This window comes from Podarcis bocagei (assembly GCF_964188305.1).
Source record: "Podarcis bocagei genome assembly, chromosome: 10".
NCBI classification, from domain to species: domain Eukaryota; kingdom Metazoa; phylum Chordata; class Lepidosauria; order Squamata; family Lacertidae; genus Podarcis; species Podarcis bocagei.
The window spans coordinates 44,356,700-44,379,524 of NC_138135.1; the positions used below are offsets into that span (position 1 = coordinate 44,356,700).

The window sequence follows — 22,825 nt, forward strand, 5'->3', positions numbered from 1 at the left end:
TTGTATGTAAGTTAACTGCTTAAACATTAATATGGACTTGCCACCCATAAATTGCTGTTTGTATATTGTTGTTGTTGTTGTTGTTATTTATATACTGCCTATACCCAGTGGTCTCAGTGCAGTTCACAAAATAAAATCAAGATATAGAACCACAAAATACCTAATAAAAATAAAAACACCAACCCAATAGCCCCAATAAAATCTGAAAATACAGATTCTGTGTATCTGCTATTTATAGGGAAAGAGTGTCTATTGTTTTATTAAAAAAATTAAGTTGATTACAGTAAGTTGTCCCAGAATTGAAGAATTGAACAAAAATAGTTGAAATTTTGTTTTAGAAGAGTACAAACATAGATTATATTCCAGTATAAATGTGTGAATGGTGGTGAGCAACTAGGATAGAATTTTGTTACTGACAAACTATATCTGCTTGTTTGAAGCAGTTTGAAGGCTGAAAGTGTTGTTTGGAGGAAGCCCTCCTTCTAAGTTGTTCTGTCCCGTGGCAGAATGTAAATATATGCTAATTTTAAATGGGTTTCCTCCCTCAGAGTGATGAAAATGAACAAGAACACCCATCTGATTCAGAAGAGGGAACAAATAAAAAAGAAACACAGGTAATTGTTCTGTTTTGTTTTCCTTGCATAAAAGACATAATCTTATGCTACGATTTTATTCAAGGTTCTGTGAAGAAAATTGTATCTTCTGGGGTTAAAACATTAAGTTCAGAGATCATGTGATAATTTTATTTGGCCTTCATAGAAGCGTAACCTGTTGATTATCTTTCATAGCGCACAAAGTTGTTTCCATATTGCAGTGCTGTTCCATCTATCTTTTCCCCTGTTCTCTTTCATTTTGATTCTCATTTGAGTGCCATATTTTACAAAAGCTGCACTCCCACAGGTATTGCATCCTGTTTAAATTCAGTAATAGTGCATTAATTGAGATTGCATACATTTTGCTGTGATAATGCCAACATTATCTGTTTCATGTGAACGTGTCACTTGAATAAGCTCTAAGTGGACCCTACAAAATACATTCAAACAAAAGAATGGTGTAAAGTTTATTTAAAATCACCACATAGTGGACTGTCCACACTGAAAAATGAGAGAGCAGTTGGAATACATAGAATACTAAAAGAACAGTAAGGCAGAATCATTAACTCTTTAGAACTTTGTCATAACATGGGGTCTATATTTCTAATATTGGTGTTCTTGTGAAGATTCTGCAAATTGTTGCTAGGATCCAAACATGCAGTTACTTTCATGTGGCCATGGAGACTTTCAGCTTGTATCACTCAAACAGCAGTTCCCTAAGCTGCATTGCAAATTACTTTTGAAATCATAGAAGTCTTTGAAATGCTCTTCGGCTTGGAAGGTCTGTTATTCAAAGAAAGAAGTCCAAAATGCCTTTGGGCACGCCCAATCCCTTGGTGTATTTAAGTTAGCTATTTGGATTCTAGCCTATGATGCAGCAGGGGTAGATATCTGCATACCACCAGTGGGCCAGATCCTTCCTTCCCCTCAATCCCAAGTGTCAGTTCTGACACATGGGTGGTACTACCCACCTGTCAATCACCTGATGTTGTTATGACATTGGGTGACAACTTGAAAAGAACTTTCCTTTGAAGACTGTTTTGCAGATAAGTTTCAATACACACGGCTTGGAAATGGACTTCAAAGTAACAGCAGGCACGCCTTTACCTGCCATATACCTGATGTCACATATGACATCAGGGATGGGGCAGGTGAGTGTGGTTTGGGGGAAATGGCCTCCTGGGGCAAATTAGAACCCCTAGCTGACCTGAATGGACCTGTAGGCTGGTGGTTCCACACCTCTGCCATACAGTATATTTTATGGTCCATTTTATTTTAATTGCTGAGCTTACTTTAAATTCTCATTAATTGTCTAGTAAGCTGTGAATAATTTGCTTGTTAAACATAGGTGTGCAGTCTTTTAAAATATTTGTTTCCTCTTCCTCCTTCAGGGTGAAAGCATTTCAAGGTACGTGTAATCTTCACGTTTAGCTCTCCTTATGATGTGAAGTATAACATTCTTAATTGTTTAGTGTTGCTAATGAAATGAGAGGTTAAGCATGCTTTTATGGAAAAAGGCACTTTGCAAATGATGCGATGCAAGAAGCTGCCCACAGCTCAGTTCTCCATAAATACCAAAACTGTAGAAGATTACATCCAGTTTCAACATGTCCACAGAGTTGCTATTATGCTAGCATGTTGACCGTCAGCATGGCAGCACCATGACATCTTGAGGATTATAAAATGTTCCAGTAGAGCCAAGCAATATGATTCATTGGTTACAAACATGATGAAGGTTGTATGCTTTGCCACACCTAAATTGAGGGGATTTTAACCATTTATCTGTAAGATTCAGCTTTTGGGAAGTCCCCAAGTGGAGGATGTTCCCTGATAATATCATACCCTAGTTCACGTTTGCTTTTGTATAAAATGGAGAGAAGTGGAAGATTGCATATACATTATTTGAATTCACACTGTATCTTTAGTTGAGTTATAATATTAATATGTCAGTGACTTAATTCAGATGTCATGTCAAATCATCATTTTCAGAGCTTAACTATTGTTTGTCACAATGTTCAAATTTGACAAATCATGGTTTGAGAATGTTGAAACCATGAGGTTAATGAAATGTCCCAATTGACAAGTCATAGTTGGCATTCCACCCTCTGAGGCCAAAAAAAAGAAGAATGTTCTCAGTTGTGCTGCCCTTTTTAGTGTTACTGATTGATGGCAACAAGGCCGCATATCTGTGGTTGTGTTGCTGGAGGTACAACAAGGTGAAGTGGTTTATAAATTGAATCTTGGAACCCCTTGAGGAGACAACTAAGCAAAAATAGCATAAATTGTGTTTTGCATGTAGGGCCCAGTTTTGCATGTCACAGTAAACCATCATTATTAGTTTCCCATGAACATGGAAATTACTGCGGCTTTGCTCCTTCCATAGTGCCAGCAGGAACAGCAAACCATGATCTTTGATGTAGCATTATATCTGAATGAGGTGATCAGGCTTGTTTCGTTGCCCCAATCCCCACCTTGGTAAGCCAAGAACAAATATTGGCTTCACATTCTGATTTGTTTGGAGTGAAACAAATCATAATCCCAAGCTCAGACATTACGGTACACCAGGGATTGTGATTTGTCTCTCGCGCTAGGGGAGGAGCCACCTGCGTGAGCATGCTAAACAATTAACTGCAGACAGTTCTGATGTGCAAATGAAGCCACTGTGACCTAGTTTCTAAATTAGAGCTAGCTTAGACCATAGTTTGTTGTAATTCTGAATAGAGCTGTGAGAGACTGAACTTCTATTCTATTTTGGAAGATATGACACAGGATCATCAGGAGATCGTTACGATTCAGTACTAGGACGGACTGGATACAGTTACTTGGAAGATCGCAAATCATATTCCAGCAAGCTAGAAAAAGAAGATACAACAGATTTTAAAAAGGTATCTAACCCCATGAGTTGTGTGTTAACAAGATGACTTTATTACAAGTTTGTGAAGTCATTCTGTATGGTTCTCTTAATTCAGTTTGACATCATATGCATACATACACTCTGGGGACTATGAGATGCAATTTCAAGCTGTATGGTATTGGTTTTGAGGTAAATTTTGATTGAGGCCATTGTTAAGGTGCTATTTGTAAAGCATGGCCACTTTACCCCACCTCCTTTCTCATTTAGAACAGGGATGGGGAACCTCAGGCCCAGGGCTGAATGTGAGCCACAAGGCCACCCTATGTCACCCATTGGACCCTCTCTAGGCTACACCCCTTTCCTAGGATGCTCCCCTCACCAGCCCTTCACCCTTCTCTAGTGCTTTTGCCTAACTGGAATTTGTCCTTGAACCAGTATAATGTCTCTTGCTTGCCGGAATGGAGAGAGGTGACTGTTGTGTATGGAGAAAGTTGATCATTTCAAGGTCCAGCTTGCTTCCAATGGGGAGAGGTGGTCTTTGAGATATTGTGGTCCTGAACCACTCAAGGCTTTATAAGTCAAAACCAGCACTTCTGAATTGGCTCTGAAAACTAATTGGCAATCAGTGCAGGATCAGTGTAATATACTCAAGCTGTCTTGCGCTGGTGAGCAACCTGGCTGCTGAAGTTCTTGAACTATCTTCAGAAGCAGCATTGCGTATAGAACATTGCAGTAATCGAACCTAGAGATTTCCAGAGCATAGAGAGGATAGAAGTTAGGCTAAATCCTTATTTCAGACATTGTGATATATTGGAATATCTCAATGTTTAGCTGGTGATACATCACAGTGTTGAAAACCATATATTGCCCAGCCATACACAGAACCCAGAAATCTAAACAGTTGCTCCTTGCCTACTGCCCTTCTAATCCTAGGAGTTAAATTTTATGTCTCTACAATTATCAATTTATAAATGCAGTTATGATAGAAGTTTGAAGGAGTGCATGATTTATAAAAGTATCGCATATTTCTTAGCTTTATGAACAGATTGTAGCTGAAAATGAAAAATTGAAAGCACAATTGCATGATACCAACATGGAACTGACGGATCTCAAACTACAGTTGGAAAAGGCAACTCAGGTTTGTATTTCTAAACTCTCATTTTAATTTTATTTCTTCAAAGGATCTTCAGGTTGCCTTATATGATATCCTCTCTAGGCAGCTTACAAACATATACCAAATAAAATCACAAATTTCTCTAATACAGTTTAAAACAGATTACAAACAATAAAATGCCAAAATAACAGGCAGAGCAGTAAATTCAAATTAGAGAACCCTTCAAATTTTTGCTGGCCTGAAAAAATATTTTATCAGGAAATCTAGTAACAAGCAGTCTTAACTCTATACTCTGAAATCTAGCAGCCTCCTTAATAAAATCATCATTGTTAAAAGTGAAACAAAACAGATGGGTCTCCAAAGCTATTTTGAAGGCTGGCCAATAGTCCAATGTCTAGGGAGGGAGTTCCATAAATGAGGCGCCACCACAGAAAAAGCATGGGTAGGTTCAGTAAAATGTGTGTCACCAAGGATCAGCTTTGCATTTTCCAAAGAGATGGAAACACACTTTTTTCATAGTTCCTTTTAAACGTCATGCTTTAATTCTGTTTGTTATAAACCTGGCACAAAAGTTCTATTAGAAATATAAATCAATAATGAACGTTTCTCATATTAGAAGGTTTCTATTGGGCTTTACCAGCGCTCTTGGAAGTATATGGAATCTGAGTCTCTTAGGTGGAGTTCAGGCAATAAAATGCAGTGAGGTGGCAAACTAGAAAAATGAAATGTGAAGTGCAAAATTTTTATACATTTTAAAGGTTTAAGTGTCCAGAATGGTATTTCATACACAACTTGCATAGGGCTAAGTTGTAAATTGTTACTTTATATTGATGGAGGAGGAGGTGAGCGGCCTAGTCTTTAACCCTTGAACATTTCTGCTTTAATTGTTGCATAAATGACTTCAAAATTTATGTGATCATGATGGGAAGACAGTGTCCTTGATATTGATGATAAACTGTGGTTAGTGAAAACTGGAAGTGAAAACTGGAGGTGGAGGCATAGCAGGCTCATTCAACACTATACAATAGTTAATCATTATGTCCAAACAAGGCCTAGTCTTTAACCCATGAACATTTCTGCTTTAATTGCTGCATAAACGACTTCAAAATTTATGTGATTATGATGGGAAGACAGTGTCCTTGATGTTGTGGAGTTGAGTTGGAAGTCTTCCCCCTGCAAACCATCTGGCCCTTCTCAATGGACAGCTAATGTTAGGTGTCAAGTTTTATCCCTAGTATTACTGCTCCATAGAAGTGAACAATAATCATTAACTTATATGGGTAAAAAGTAAGGTGGTGAGTTCATGGAGTGTAAGGAAGTTGCTGCTGATAGAGACTGATTTTAAATAATCGGTTCCGCGAGTCTCTTCGTCTAGCGGTTTTTTCGTCTTGCGAAGCAACCCTATTAGCGGCTTAGCGCTATTAGCGGATTAGCGGCTATTAAAGGCTTAGCGGCTTAGCGGCTAAAAGGCTATTAGCGGCTTAGAAAAGGGGGGGAGCAGAAAAAAATTGGAACACTCGCAAGACGTTTTCGTCTTGCGAAGCAAGCCCATAGGGAAATTCGTCTTGTGAAGCAGCTCAAAAACGGAAAACCCTTTCGTCTAGCGGGTTTTCCATCTTGCGAGGCATTCGTCTTGCGGGGCACCACTGTACCTTCAAAAGGAGCAGTGTGTTTGTCCTTGAGCAGCAACTTCTATTAACTGAAATTGATATATGATGGCAGAAACTTCCTGAGAACAAGTTTAGAAGCAGGATGGGAAATGTTAAGTGATTATTCCAGCCACCTGATTAATGACTACTAAAACAGGCAGAGAGAGGCTTGAATGTGCACATATCCTTATAAAGACCCTTTAGTGTATTCGTTCATGTTCACTCTGACATTGGAGATCTGACCTGATCTGATTAGCTAGATGGGCCATATTCTGTGTTATAGTGTTATTTGAAATTATTAGTAAATGTAACTCTGGCCCTGTATCTGTCCTTCATTGATCTCCATTGCAAGAAATCTATATTAAATTTGTGTATAGATCATGAGTAGCCATTTATTAAAGGATGGCTTGTGATGTTGAATACCATTAACTATGTTTCTGGCGCCTACCTCATAGTTTTCTGTATCTTCTATTTCCCCCCAAAAAAGTATTTATGGTTTCCTGTTGAGATTATATTCAGCAAACCTATGAATCTGAGAGTGCCCATGAATTTCAGGCACTCATAGAATCATAGAATCATAGAGTTGGAATAGACCACAAGGGCCATCGAGTCCAACCCCCTGCCAAGCAGGAAACACTCTTTGAAGTTCACGTTACAGAAAAAAATGAATAAATATTGGGTTGGATTCAGACACAGCGGACATTAATTCCCTTAGAAATGAGTTGGTTCTGTCGTTTTCACTGTCTAATTTAGTCTGGATTCTACCCACCACTGGTAATGCAACAGTGCTTTTCTAAATTGCATTTTCCCCACGTCCATTTATCTCCTTTATTTTTCTTGTGAGTGACATTGCGTGTGGTCACTTATCTATTTCAGAGGCAGGAAAGATTTGCTGATAGGTCTCTGCTAGAAATGGAAAAAAGGGTAAGTTTTTTCCTGGGCTTTTGGTCCTCTAGATTTATATAATATTCTTATAAAATAATAATTTGAATTGGGAAGCAGTATGCGAAAAAGAACAAACTGCAACAATTTAGTTAGGCAATTAGATTTCTGGACAGTCTGTGTGTGCACAAGGGATGCACTTTATGTATTGATATAAGAGCAATAATAATCAAATAGTTAAATTTAAAATTCCGCGCTGGATTTGGTCTGGCAACTTTTAAAAAACATACAATTGGTGGAAATGGCTTAAATCGGTTAACTCACTGTTACTTAACTGAGCACTGCTAAGTAAACAAGGTTTTTTTAAAATTAAACTTGGTTCTTATCACAGAGAGTTAAATGAATGACAGACTGACAAAAATGAATTATGACTGTACTAAGCTCTTGAAATTAATTGCTAAAACTGGGTAAAATATGTTTAGGAACTCACTTAACTATGATTAAACTAAATTCAAATGGTTTGTATCTGAAAGGTGACCGACAAGAGTCAGTATCCTCGCAGCGGTATGATCTAACCAAAGTTTTACACACCTCAGCTGATGCTGCTTGTTTTGCATAACACTGTTGAATGTATACTTTGTAGCAATTTGCTTTTGTCTTTCACACTTTGAAAATGTTTGAATGTCAGATACTGGATACAGCAGCTGCTTTTTAATGAGACTCACCGCATTGTCTTAACACAAAGCAATACTTTAGCTTTAAGACCTGTTGTCCAATGAATGATGACAGAATATGCACTAGGACACACACACACGATTAGTATTACTTGGGTGTAGTACAGAATGCAAACTAACATTTGCCTGTCTGTGGAACGTAATGCTTTGTGCTTCTTTTTCCTTAAGGCAGTTGGTCTCTTTTCTGCATTTCTTGTATGCTAAACTACCACAAAATACAGTTAAAGGAGTAATACCCAACTGATGTTACAAAAACTATTGGCTGATCAATTTTATATAAAGAATGTATTTAACTGGTAGAATTTGACCGAAATTAGTTCTGTTGTCTTGATTTTAAATTTGAAGTATTTTTTTACACATCACTGGCCTCGCAAGTTTCTTGTCCTCACTGTGCTTATGGTTGTTTAATCTTGAAAATCTGAGATTGCTCTACAGAGATGATGCTTAAAATATATATCCAAATTGTGTTATTAATGCAAATGGTTTTCTGTAGGAAAGAAGAGCTCTAGAAAGGCGGATATCTGAAATGGAAGAGGAACTCAAAGTAAGCGTGCTTCAACTATTTTCATTTAGGGCAGTAGCATTGTTTATAGGCTACAGTGTGCACATTCTTATTTTTATGTCTTGATTAGGAGTGCATCAAATTACAGAATAACATTCTTCTGATTTTCAATGGCTTTTTACTACATGGTCAGCCATGTAATCACAGCTCATGCCAAAGCTGTCTAATAGAATGCAGCTTTTGTAAAGGATAGAATATTGTGCCATACAGTTTTGTTTACAGTAGTAGAGGACTTTTACCTGAGATTGTCTGAGTTGGTTCAGATACTATTGAGACATATGGTTCCATTAAAAAACAAAAGCCTATATTGGTTGAATATGGCTATACTTTTCCCAAGTGTGTGTGTGTGTGTGTGTGTGTGTGTGTGTGATTTGTGAAAATACAGGTTCCTCTGCTATCAGACAGTCTTCGCATCAAGGGTAGTATTTACTTTAGGCTACAGTCAAAGTGAAGTTAAGGTCACAAAAATTTCTAAACCTATCACTTGATTCTTTTCTCTCTTATCCAACCTTTAATTCACAGGGACCTAATGAAGAAATAAGCTGTCTGTCTGTCTGTCTGTCTCTCTCACACACACCCCCACACACACCACATATGTACATGCAAATTAGAGATGGGCATGATTGATTCCTGAGGCACAATATGACTTTCTTTCTACCCCCCATTGGAAAGATGCTGATTGGCTTAATAAAAAGGAAGCCTCAGTTTAACAAGGCAGATAGGCTCTCCTTCCCTCCCCACTCCAGGACAGGGAAGAACAAGACTGAGAAAACAGATAGTTCTCTTAGTTTCTGCGTCATTTCAGCAGCCTTGAAATGGCACCCATCAGCAATTATAGCATATAGATGTCCAGATACCAATATAGGTATAATTTCAAAAAGGATTCTATGAGCTCTCTCTTGTTTCCTGCCTTTTTTAAAAAAATTCTCAGTCGTCTGAGGATCTTAGTACAGTGGAACCTCAGTTTTTGAATGTAATCCATTCCGGAAGACCGTTCAACTTCCAAAACGTTCGAAAACTGAGGCGCAATGAGTGGTTGGCAAAATCCATTGAGAAAATTTGAAAACATGCAGCAGAAGCCGTTTGACTTCCGGAGCACATTTGAAAACAGAAGCAATTACTTCCGGGTTTTGGCATTAGAAAACCGAAACGTTTGGCTTTTGAGACACTCAAAACAGAGGTTCCACTGTAGTCATATAGGGACACAGATTTGGGCCCAGATTGTTTAATGTTTGAAAGGTTACCAGCAGCACCTCCAGGGGTGAAGTCAAATCACAGCACTTCCTGCGTTGTTTTTGCTGCACCAAAGTGACTTCTCCAGGGCACAAGCCTGGGCAGTGTGTATGGAGGTCCTGGGCTGCCCAGACGACAACTCCCCACTCTCAGCCCAGGCTAAAAGAAAGCAGAGCAACACATTTGGCACCAGCCTTTGCACAGTCACTGATTCCCTATATATAGTTAGGTAGTTTCTTAGTTTCACACAGAACAATCTGCTGCTAAAGAAAGGATTATCTTTACATCTCTTTCTTTTTTCTTTTAGTTGTCTTCACCTGTGATACCTTTTCAATATGCCACAATTGCATTTCTCTCATTGGCTCCTGTTTCTTTGATTCCTGCAGAATACATTTCAAGTAAAGCATGTTCAGGCTTTGAGGCATTTAAATGAGCGACTGCTGACTGAGAATAGGGCCTTGACCAGAGTGGTTCCCAAGCTGTCAGGTGCCTGCAGGCATCGACATTCTGTGGACTTGTAATTTCCCCTTTTCTTTTTTCTGTAGCTGGGCAGGTGTTGACTTTCAGTGAGTGTTATGGCCTGCATCTCTCACTATTAATGCTTGTGTGTCTGAAGACTGGCTTATTGCTTGACTATAAATTCAGCTTAAATACACAGTTTCCTGTATTCCAATTTTACCCTATTACTAACAGATATATTGATGTTGTTGTTTAGTTGCAAAGGAGTTCAGAAACTTTCACTTCCTCTTTTGAATAGCCACAGCTTTCCATGTTGTCTGGACCAAGAACTGATTAATCCTAACTATGGCAAGTGTTAGATAAACCAGCTTTAGAAACTATGATTTGAAGCTGGCTTGTTTGAAACTAGCTGTAGTTGCTATTAACCACAGTTTATCAGGGCATATGACATGGCCAACTGTAGTGAAGCAAAAAGCTTCCAAACACTTCCTCCCAGTTACACGGGAGGAGGAGAGGATAGGGATGGAATGCTTGAGCGTGAGGCTTATTGCGATACATTCATTTATCACGCTGTGCTGTGGTTTAGCATGGCATATGTATATGGTGAATGCATCCGTGTTGGCAGATTACTTTGATGTTAATCTGCGGGCCTTACTACCTACCACAGTTCAGAGATGCTCCGTTCCTTGGATATGTATAAGAATATTGAGGAGCTGAAAAACTAAACCCTAATCTGAATAGTTGAATTGACACTTCACTGGAAGCTAAGTACTACATCTGAATATAAACTTACTGAAAAACATAAGACTCATCTGTGCTAATTGGAAACCTCTGATACCAGCATACTACTTAAAGTGGAAAATGTCACAGGGTTGTGTTATCTTTCCCAAATTGTCATATTAAACTTTTTTTAAAAAAAATTATTAACATAGTTATATACTCGGGTTCCATCAGAGTAGACTCATTGAAGTTGATGAGCATGACTAATTTAGTTCCATTAATTTTAATGGGTTTTCTCTGAGTAAAACTTAATTGAATAAAACCATCAGTACCAAGTTCTAGTTAGTGGTTTCAAAGCAATGTGTCAGATGATGAAATAATAATAATAATAATAATAATAATAATAATAATAATAATAATAATAATAATACAGAAGAAATGACCAGTTGCAAAATTTTGCATTAACTGTTTGAGGTAGCTCGTAAATACAGCAGAATTAATTTTTTTATATGAGCCTAGACTTTCCCCTGATTAACATGTGCCATGCCAATGCCATAGAGGAGGCATGAGCTTTTATAGCTGAAAGTTGTCTCATTACTGTGAAACTGAAAATTTACCTTTGCAATTAACAGTAGCTAAAAAGAAATAAAACATGTATTTTCTACATGTCTGAATAGGCTTGCCTAAAGAAAAATACTTTAAGCAGGTGTCAAAATGACGGTTGTCAGTGTACCTTATTAGAGATACCTCATGCATTCTAGAATATGATCATATACATATCAAAACCCAATCCAAACAGATCACACATGTATAATAATTTATTTTAAATGCAGTTTTGATTTTTCAAAGAATATGTTTATTAACTCTTGGCATTTGGTGCTTTGCAAAAAAAAATTAATACAAAGCATTTTAATACAAAGTATTTTGATATTATGCATGGTGTAACCTTGCTTATTTGAGCAACTCGCAAGAACTCTTTTTCCTTTGTTTATTTATTTTGCCATTTATATCCTCCTTTCAATACAAAAAATCTCAAACTTACGGCATTTACAAATAAGAAATGAAGCACAACAAAATCCAGAACCACCCTAAGAATAACAATGGGCTTTAAAAAGCATCATGAAAATCATTCAACAGCCAAACTGAAAAGTATTAAGTGTAAACAAGAACCCATTTAATAGCATGTTAAGGTGGAGCCAGTTCAATGTCTTTTGGGAAATTGTTCCATAGTCAGGGTACCGCAGCTGAAAACATCCCCTTCCTTTTTTATTTGCCAATAGACATGCAATAAGGACTCAGAAAGGGAGTGCAGAATTCATGTGAGGCGACAATTCCTGAGCTGCCTTGACTATTCAGGTTTTAGATGTCACAGTGATCACTGTCAATTTTGCCTGGAAGCCAATGACATTGAGAAAACTGACCTGATGTGGTCTGTCCTGCCCAAACAAATGTCTGCCCTCAGCATCCTGAGCCAATTGAAGCTTCTAAGGGTAGCCTCACATAAAGTACATTACAGTAAACCAACCTGGATGTAAGTCCTATTTAAGTCAGTGGGATTTTCTCCCAGATAAGTGAGGGTTAGAATTGCAGCCACTGGCATCAATGTCTTGGACCATGTTTGATTTCTTCAGGAAAACAATGCTGCTGGTGAACCTGAGTACCAGTATTGCCTGCCTATAGTACCTCCATCTTGTCTGGGTTTACATTCATCCTCTTCTACTTCCTAACTGTTATAGGCAAAAGGAAGAAGCCTCTAAGCCAACTTTTCTCAGGTGTTGTTGGGCTACAGTCCCCCATCGTCCCTGACCATTAGCCACACAGTGTCTTTGTAGTTCAACAACATCTCTTTTGTTCGAGATGGTGGGTCTGATTGTCAGGCTTCCAATTTTCTGAGGGCACATGTCAAAAGTGCTTGGTTAAGCAAAGACAATTTTCCATCTTTGGGTGTGTGTTCTTTTCTGGCCAGATGATTGTTCGTGCCCTGGACCTAACAGTTAATCTTGTGGCATCACATCAGTGCCAGTCATTCTCATCCATCCGCTCCCCACGCTGTGCCTTTTCTAGTTCTGTAAAAAATATTGGGGGAACCATGGTGCAAAAAAGAAGAAAATAGTATTTAAGCTCTTGTATTCTTTCTCCATACTCAAAACCCGGGCTCTCTTTGTTCTTCACTCTTACAATTGTACCTACCTCATTAGGAATTGGACTTGATATTGAAGCTTTCCCTTACCTTCAAGAGTTTAGTAAGAGCAGCAATAGTACCTAGTGCCTCTTGTCCCATTTTAAATCCAACATACCAGTATTTTTCAAAGTAATATAGTGGGTTCCACAGGAAGATGTTGAGCCTATTTTTTCTGGTTTCTAAGGGGAAATTTAAAAGACAAGTTTTTCAGCTCCCGAGTGGAGTGGCAGTAAAATGTTCCATAAGGATGACTTTTTAAAAACTTGGATGATAATTTATCTGCTGACTAGATGCATATTGAAACTTCATAAACTTATAGCAGGTGTGGTAAGAGCATTATCATACCACTTGGAACAAAGCAGTGCCTATATAATGGGAATAGAAATAAAAGGCATGATGAGGCTCAGCAGATTGTCAGCTAAGTGAGCATTTAATACCTATTTATTTCAATAACATTGCCAGGTTCGCACAAATGCCACATATAGGCATATCTTATAACTTACTTACTTACTTACTTGCCTTATCTTACTTGCCTTATCTTCTTTTAAAAAAACAAAACACACAATTTTGTGTCTATGCTGGATTTTGAAATAGTGGACATGTCAGTTTCTAAGATATGCTCAGAGCTCAAGCCTGTCTGGAAATGAAGTCCTGTGGTATAACTGTCACTTCTGTCGACACTCTCCCACCCTTACTCCCAGATGTTTGGAGACAAGGGTGTAGTTGTGAAGAATGCTCTCTACACAATCTCTGAATCACTTTTCTTTGATACAACTCTGAAACCTGAGGCAGGACATCCAAAATGGGTTCCAGTGCCCAGGTCTGGTGAATCTTGCTTCAGTTAATGCACACCCAGGGCTGTGTGAACTGTACCCCACAAAAAGCTAATTACAAATTAAGTAAATATATGCATGCTTATTTTACCTAGAGGAGCACCTATGAAAAACCCTTTTCTTCCATTAGCCCATGTGAGTGGCTTACTATGTGTTTTGAGTGGGCTTGACTTGACTAAATATGGTTTGTTTTGTTTTATATTTCACTTCTCAATGATTATAAAATAGTCAGTTGCTGCTGTGGATGGACCTTGAGTTCTAAACAGTTAGCCACATATTCAAGTCACCAGCCTGCTTAGCAATATTTTAATATCAATTGGTTTATAAATGGTATTAAATAAACAAACCATTTGGCGTTTGCAGGAAAGGAGGACTATTTGTCTTTGAAGAGACTTTGTATTTAATATATTGTTATTTGTCAAGCATTGCACACTTTACTCTCTGTTTTTCTCTGACAGATGCTACCAGACCTGAAGGCCGATAACCAGAGGCTAAAAGATGAAAATGGGGCCTTGATCAGAGTTATCAGCAAGCTTTCCAAATAAAATTGTTTACTCCAGCTGCAAATCATGGGATTGCACATAATTAGTATCTCCAGTGGACCATAGCATGGAAGTCACTGGAAGTCTGGGAAGATTTCTTGGAGACTGTCATTTTCAGATATTCTGCCAAATGCCCTCTTACCTGGGTGTGTGTTTTTTTTAACCAAGATCATTGTTTCATGTGTTAAAGCAGCTGCTGAGAAGACATAATGACTGAGAAATCTTGTTTACAGCTACTGCATATAAGGAAAGTGTTCAAGGCCAGATAAGCCTCAGATATTTAACCAGTAAGCCTTAGTTGTACATAAACACATGCATCAAAAAAAGCTTTCTGCTACCACAGACAGTTACTTTTATTTTGTTGTGTCACGGTTCCTGGTTTTTTTCTTCTTCTATCCTGCAGTTTTTCTCTCTTACATCTTAAGTTTGGATTTGTGTGTGTTTCCTTCTAATTATTCATATACCAGATTTTTTTGTTGTACAGTATTTTCACAGCTTTACATTTACACACCCCTTTAAAAATGCAACATGTAGCTAACTAAGCCTGTATTGTCCAGCCAGCCACCCCAAAACAGAGAGGTTTTGTGGAACCTTTGCTTTCACTGTTGTGCAATATGCATTATTTCCTATAAAAGATGCTTTAAAAGTCAGTTGCAAGTAGATTGGTTATTTTAAAACTCCTGTCTTCTGCCTTTATTGGTCACTTTTTAAAAGAAAAGAAAAAGGTTTGTAGTGCAAGTTGTTAGATCCTGTAACCATCACATTCATTTTAGCAGGTACTAAGTGATGCTGTATATATTAATGTATATTGTTTGGAGTTTTCAGACCACCACTTGACATGCTTGAATATATTTCCCTATTGCAATTGTGTGTTAAAACAAAAGAGGCTGCTCCACAGTAGTGTTTAACAAAGTCCATTTGGTTTAAATTTAGAAATTCTACTTTGTATGGAGTCAGTCTTTACAAAAAATTGAAACTAAAAACAATATTTTATCCCCTTCCATTTTTTATTTGAGTGATCACCCATAATAAAACTTAAGTATAACTTCTTCACTACATTTCACATATCTGTGTTTGAGTGCTGTCTGAAACTGTTGTGCTAGCCAAAGTAATCTTTAAGTCATTTGAAAGCCCTAACCTATTCATTTACGTGCACTGCTAATGCCATGTGAAGAGGCATCTAAGTTGATACCACCACGTTCAGACCATTTTATACATTTCAGTGGCCTTTTTAAAAGTACTCCAGTGAAGATAGCTTTTGTTAGAAAACAAACAGCTTTTATATTTTCACTAAAACCTACTAAATATAACCATCTTCTGGCCTACAGACTATTGCCTAAAAACCACTGAACAGCTCAGCCATTAAAATAAATTGTATATTGTAAAGCTTGTAGTAGCTATTGTATTATTGATTATATTGTATACTATATTAAATGTGAATTTGTACCCCTTCATTTTAAAAGGTCATTGTGTTCTACTTCCTACTTCTTGGGGATGGGACTCACTTCATTTTGGGGTGGGCAAAAGAGAACAACTGTTTGGGGCAAGGAGGACGTGAGTCCTCTTCATAGGGTTGGGTGATTTGGGGAGGGGGGGAGGGAGGTTTTTTGAAGATGTAAGGTTTTGCTCTTACTACCAAGCTCAGGATTCTTGATTTTAAAGGTACAAGGATAGTTCTGGGATATCTTGTTACAGTAAGTCTGTATGAGTCATAAGTTTGAAGGTGGACATATTTCATGGTCTTAAGCTAATACAAACCAAGCAGAGAAAATATCCATCTGAATGGCTGCAACACGCTGCATAGTGTTGTTGAATTGTTAGGCATACTGTGGATTATATTTGGTCAAGTTTTGGATGCCTGTGAATGATTAAATGTGTATCTAATATTTTAGTGTTTTATATATAGGTTATTTATTCTTTAAAAACTGAATGGCTACTGTGTTACGTTGATTTTATTGGTAGTATTGAGCAGACCTTGCATCTGCATGAAACTACTTGCAAAACCCACTATTTTGCAAAAAAAAAATGTATTTTGACATATACAAATAAAATGAATAAAACTATTTTAAATGTGTGGATTTTACTGAGAAGACATTTTAAACGTGAATTTGGTATTTAAATTCTTTGTGGGCATTTTTTTTATTGCTTCACTGGGATGCAAAGTACTTTTTCAGAGATTGTAATCAAATTGTGTTTGCACAGCTGTAAATGCAACAGTAAAAATGCCATATTTATGCAATCTGTAACAAAATTGAAAAATGTTTATATATTTTACATAAACCTGTCTGCATGGAGAAACTACATGGAAACCAGTTTTTTTATGTGTTGTGCCATGGTAAGAATGCATGATCTTAGAATGTTGCTTAACTCACTAGAATATTTTGTAGCTGAACATACCAGAGGCTTGATATAAATTCATTTAGCTACACTAGCAACTGCTCCTCTATCCCAGCACATGTTTTAATGTTAAGTTCAGATTTTCATTTAGTTTCCTGCTGGAAATAAGCTTGTGGTGTTTGGATACTGGACTATGAAAGAAGTGCTGAATCATCAGAGAAATGTCACTTGTTTGAGGACGCTGATTGCGGAACATGCAGTCAGTTTATCCCATGATGGAGTGCATTTACTGTTCTGGAGTTCAAGCAGTAATGAACATAGCTGAGATGTTAACTCTGTGGTTTTGGTTGCACATTAAAATAATGGCAAGGTGTAAACAGGACTTGAGGCAAAATGGGTTGAAGGAAGAATTGTGTTTCATAATCTGTCTTAACCTATGGGAAACCTAGAACTGGAATGTTGCTCCATCCTTGTTTTATGCACCTGCAACATTTCCTGAGGTAACATCACTCTTCAATACCATATAAGATTCCTTTCTTCCTGTTTGTTTCCTCCTTATTTTTCTTGGCTTTTAAATGTTAGTTTTCCTATTTTCTTATATAATTTTAGAATAACTGAATATTTTATTTTTCCTGCTTGTACAACCTGGGGAAAAGAAGCCCCCCTTCACAGCCCCCTTTGTGGGTTTCTGCTGTGTGTGTGTGTGTGTGTTTGTGTGTGTGCATGCAAACGTGTGCTCAAGTCACAAAGGACATGGAAAAGCAAGGAGGACAGAAGATAGATAGGTAGGTCTCCTTTCTCTGAGGGGAAAGGACCAGGAGGAGTTGAAAGAAATAAGATAAAAGACTAATATTATTTGTTGTTATCAATAAACAGAGGAAAAAAGAAAGGTAAGCGAGGAAAGCAGTTATCGGAATAATTGAATATTAAAGGAACAGGAAGGAGAGATGCATAAAACTGGTAAGGTTTTTTTTTGCTGGGGATCAGAGTGGAGAAGTATAGTACAAGTTGAATGTGAAAGGAGAATGGAAGAAATTTCAGGAGATGGGTAAAAATACTTTGAGAGGCATTTAGAGTTTGGAATGGAAAACCCCTTTAAGCAAATTCTGCCGGTACTTCACTTGAAAGTTGAGGTGTGGAACTCCTTGTTGCAGGAAAAAGGCTATGACAAGTCAGCAATTTCGAAAAATGGATTTATCAGTAGAAAGCAATGTCAAGCAGCTGATGCTAGTTTGCGACTGGCTCTGCCCCTGCACCACCATTTTGTGACTGCTGTGGCTCCGTAGTTTTCAGCCCTCTCAAGTGGGCCTTGCAGGGTACAACCCTTGGTGTACACCAAATGCAGTAGGGGTTACTTCTGAGTAGACTTCCCACTATTGGGAGTTCTAATCTGACACACCTGTGGTGAATATTGAAACAGTGCAGTCTTGATTCTGGATTAGTTAATCCAGTATGCTTTTATTTATACTTATACCCACCATTAACATGCAACACCCCAACCACCAACTCTGGAAGCAGTGTAAAGAATTGTAAACTGCTTCTTACATAAGTACTGTGTGCTCCCATGTGTAATATGTGTCTGATATTCTCAAAGAAAACTTTTTGGGGCGGGGGAATGATACCTTTTTAGGGTTGCCATATGTCCTCTCTTTTTCCAGGACACATCCTCTTTTTTATAGGTATGTAAAATTAGAGTCATCATAGTGATCCATAGTTAAAAGTAGAAGTCTGCAAATGTGTCCTCTTTTTTGCTCTTCAAAATATGGCAACTCAGCTTCATAGCCACAGAACGGCTTATAGATATAGATTTGTGTTGGTTGTGCTGAAGGGATTTTATCAGAATGAATAAAGTGCCCTTTTCCTGTTTTGATGACTTCTAGGTTTGGAATTTGGGCATAAAAGTGTCTACTCTCTCCTGGAGCATATTTTATACTACATCTGAATATTTATTTGCTCTTTAACATTTAAAAAGGAAGTAACATTCTAATCTCTTAGACTGAAAAAGTGTTTGATATTCCTCTTGTAGAATATGCATCTGTGGGAATGGGAGATAACAAGTGACCAGCCCAGTAACCAATTCCTATGCGGATTTACTTTGGAGTGAGTTGCATTCAATTTGCTCTTGTCTCAGGTCCCATTGTCCATATTCTCCTGCTGCTTCACCCTTGTGTCACCCACTTCAAAGAATTGTAGAATTATAGAGTTGGAAGGGACCCATTCGTTGACTTTCCCCAATCACACAAATTTCCAAAATTTATTCCAGTTGCAGAATGTGGGTGATGGAGCAAAAACTGACATTTTCAGGGGAAAAAACAGAGCACATAATCTAGTTTCACTGTGTACGTTAAGAAGACTGAAAATCTCATGGTGGGGAATCTTACCTGCATTTTCCAAAGAAATTAAACCAGATGGATTGCACCTGTGCATTATGCACAGCAATGCATTCCAGAGCAGAGTAACTGCTCATTTCTTAAGCAAATTGAACCATAATTCCCCACACAGGGAAGAGATGTTAGGTTTATTATTATTATTGTTATTATTATTATTATTATTATACCAACTAAAGGGATTACAGTATTCCAGTGGAGCGGAAGTGGACAAGAAGTCTCACACACACTGCTGTGTGATGTGGGAATGTTATGCTGGGCAGTATGCCTGCTGATAAATGAGATGCTCAGAACATAAGGTCATAATCTTTTCTGCGGAGGGAAGCTCTTGCCTTATGTAGAGAAAAACAGTTAATAGGCATGAATGTTCCACGATCTAAAACCAGTCTAGCAACCCTTGAGTGATATAAAATAAACAAAAAGTGCTTCTAAAAGCACCACACTAGAGCTACAGAAAGAAGGAAATACCATTCTTCTTATCACTCTTAAGTGAAACTTTACATTTTGCTGGTCTTTAAATAACTAACTTTTCTCTTAAATAGCATTGCTTATTGTACAGTAGTGAGCAAAAGTCATTTTGTGACTTTTTCCCCTTTAACCTTATCTGCGAAGAGGGGTGCATATGTGTAGGTTATCAGTCTTAAGAAGCTGAGGGGGAAATAGAGCATTAGGATAATACCATAAGCAACATTTATGAATGTATAATGTCAGGCACACAATTTTAAAGGAATCCAAGTTTCGTCAATGAATGGAAGGGGGGAGGGCTACTGCTAAAATCACTGAACCAGCTGATCCCAATTATGACATCCCTGCATTTTAAGCTAGTGCTGATTAGATATAAAAAATGTATATGACTCTTACTACCTTTGTATGGTCACCTGTTGGATGGGTTGAAAGAACAATTTGGCTTTGCAGCCCTCGTAAATTGGTGCTCATCTCCCAAAAAGACTTGGGGGTTATAATAGTTAAGAACTACTATCCATTGTATATTATATTGCTGCATAAAATGCTCATCAGCAAGGCTAATGTGAAGTTCATTTTGCCTTGGGAGGACAAGCTCATTTGTACTTAAAATGTGATGCATGGAAATACGTTGAAACCAGAACACAAATTTTATTGCATCATTTATTTATTTTTAATCCACAGTGCCTTTGCTTTTATGATTTTCAAAGGCAGCTATGCTGGTCCATAAGCAGGAGGGAATTCAACAGTCCATTTTGGTGTTAAGACCATCTAATACAAATAGTATATATCCAATCAAATGTGGTGTCTTGAAATCAGATATGTTGCATTTAGTAACCCGGATGCTGCAGCAAACTGTCCCACTTCTTTTAAATCTTCAGTTTTACTCTCAGTATATTAATAGTGAAGAGCTTGCTACAGGGACCAGTTAAGAGCACAAGGAATCTCCAAACCATTAACCAGGAGGCCATTTAAACTCCCCCTGGCACTACAACTAGTGACACTCTGGGAAGTGAGTGGTGAAGAAATACTTCTCACTTATGCCATAGTCTGATGGTGATGACAAATGATGGTCTTTCTATTGGACTGCAGCCACTATGGACTGAGTAGCTACATGGCATAGAATTTTAATTCAATCTTCTACCACAAGGTGTGAAACTTACACGGAAATTGAATTTTAATAAATGGTCCTAGTTGGGCAAGACCAGTATGTGATTGTTTTCTTGGATTGTTCTTGGTTTTAGGCTTAAACTGGAGCAGGAGCTTGTAGTTTTGCATACCTGACATAAAAATTCATAGAATTGTAGACCAAATGATCCAACCCCCTGCAATGTAGGAATATGCAGCTTTCCCATATGGGGATCAAACTTGCAACCTTGACATTATCAGCACTATGCTCTAACCAACTGAGCTACAGAGAACACACAACTTTCTAAAATAGATTGTAGATGTGACGTCCTGCCTAGTCACATGGTATGGAGTACCTTCTCTGTTCCAGCTTGCTAGTTACATTAAAAAACAAACACACACACTTTTCTAAGTCAGCACTGCTGTGGTCACTGCCGGAATGTTGTATGGTTTTGAAAACGAGCTGTTTCCTATTAAATCTCTCTGGATTAATATGTTATGTATGCTGTGAAGGAGTCTGAGAAACCTGACATTATGTTTGTCTTCTGGTATACATCCTGCTCCTGCCTGTTTTTAAGAGTGGATGAAATCTTAACTGCTGCTGGTAGGGTTTGGTTTGTTTGTTTTTAAGTGAAAGTGCTTATTTGGCTTCAAATTGTAGCAGGGCTGAAATAGTCATGTTACAGCAAGGCATTCTCGCTAGGACACGCATTAGATTTGGGAAGTAATTTTAAATTCAGACAGCAGGTGGCACCCATGAGCCTTTCCAAGTCATAGTTTCACAGCAAGGGCCTTTTCTAAGCAAAACCTTACATTGTATTTGCATATCTAATAACAAAATAGTTTATCTCAATAACAGCTTTTAATTAATATAGCTCTCTAGGTTGAATGTATTGAAATTAATGGATCATTAACAGGTTACTGAGCTTTCAAAGTAGTTGCAATGAAATATAATATACCCTCTAGCAAACATAAGATGCAGAATTAATATAAGTGCCACTATCCCACTCCTTGATGATCCTCTTCTGAAAATATTTTTATAAAGTCTCACTGGAAAGTTATTTGATATATGCTGCAATATTTCAGCCTAAGTTTATATGCCTGCTGTCATACATATGATGAAGCAGGCTTAGAAATGTCATAACATTTTTTGCTGTTAAAAGAATAATACTGTTGTTTCATATCCTTATGTTCACATATCTCTGAGCCCCATTTCAACTACCAGGGTTTATTTCAGCACAATCCTGCATCAACACTAAGCTGTTTTGGAGACTGCACTACACAGGGAGTACAGAGGCATGGACTTGTTTCATAAACGATAGATACATTAGCAGCAGTTACTCTCTTTGTCATTGCAGAGACCTGTAATATCAGAATACTGGTCTCTCAAGACGTTCCTTTACCAAAAAGACAGCTGGTTGTTTTTTGTTTTTTAATGTGCCATGTTGCTTTTGAGATTTCCCATAATGGACCATGGGTTGGGCTAGCTGATGAGAAAAGCAAGCAGAGACAGATGCACAAAGGTAGGAGAAAAATAGTAGCGCCTTGAGATATTTGGACAGTAAGCAGTCTATAAATGCAAATAGTAAAAAAAAGAATAAGCTTTGTAGCAGTTCAGTCTACCTTGGGTAACCTGACCTACATATTAAACTTTTCTCAAGCTCTAAATTGTTGTCAGGTTGTTGTGCAGCATATTGATTTTTATGCTTTTTACTGGTGTTTGAAACAGGTTGCCTGCTGGCTGAGCTGTTCATGTGTTGTGTTGTTTTCTCCATCTGATAAAGCTAGCCACCTCAGAGGAGCCCCTGAAGGAAAAAAGATGCACCTACTTTCCCCTATGCAATGCAGCTAGTACGATCCAGCTTTCTAGAGTATATGGTTATAATGGAACAGTTCTGGTTACAATGGCAGTGTTGTGGTTTCACTTCCATGCTGAGTCATTGAAAGAATTTTGAGTGCTTGTGCCAGCCATTGGGTGCAACCAAGATACTTCCATTCTATCAGAGTGGTGGTCATATTCCTTCCATTGCTTTAATGTAAAGAAGTAGTATACCAGTCTCTGTAACTGAGTATCTTCACTTACTATCTTTTCTCTTTCCTTCTTTCTTTTGACAACATTGCTCACATTCCAGGTTCCCTGATGGAGCCACTACT

At 37.8% G+C, this 22,825-nt stretch overlaps 1 protein-coding gene across 6 annotated transcripts in view; it reads left to right on the plus strand.

Moving 5' to 3' along the window:
* The window catches only part of PPP1R12A (protein phosphatase 1 regulatory subunit 12A), a 91,024-nt gene extending 74,604 nt beyond the window's left edge, over positions 1-16,420 (plus strand). For 3 of the 6 annotated variants that reach the window (XM_081211213.1, XM_081211214.1, XM_081211209.1), the window contains 8 exons: positions 549-614; positions 1,985-2,001; positions 3,352-3,478; positions 4,481-4,585; positions 7,087-7,134; positions 8,320-8,370; positions 10,008-10,138; positions 14,274-16,420. In XM_081211213.1, the coding sequence (XP_081067339.1) occupies positions 549-614; positions 1,985-2,001; positions 3,352-3,478; positions 4,481-4,585; positions 7,087-7,134; positions 8,320-8,370; positions 10,008-10,138; positions 14,274-14,289 (561 nt within the window). In that variant the 3' untranslated portion in view covers positions 14,290-16,420. Of the gene's footprint in view, positions 1-548; positions 615-1,984; positions 2,002-3,351; positions 3,479-4,480; positions 4,586-7,086; positions 7,135-7,625; positions 7,657-8,319; positions 8,371-10,007; positions 10,139-14,273 lie in introns of those variants that run through there. The other 3 variants (XM_081211211.1, XM_081211212.1, XM_081211210.1) reach the window with 3 other exon arrangements.
* Positions 16,421-22,825: the final 6,405 nt, after the last annotated feature.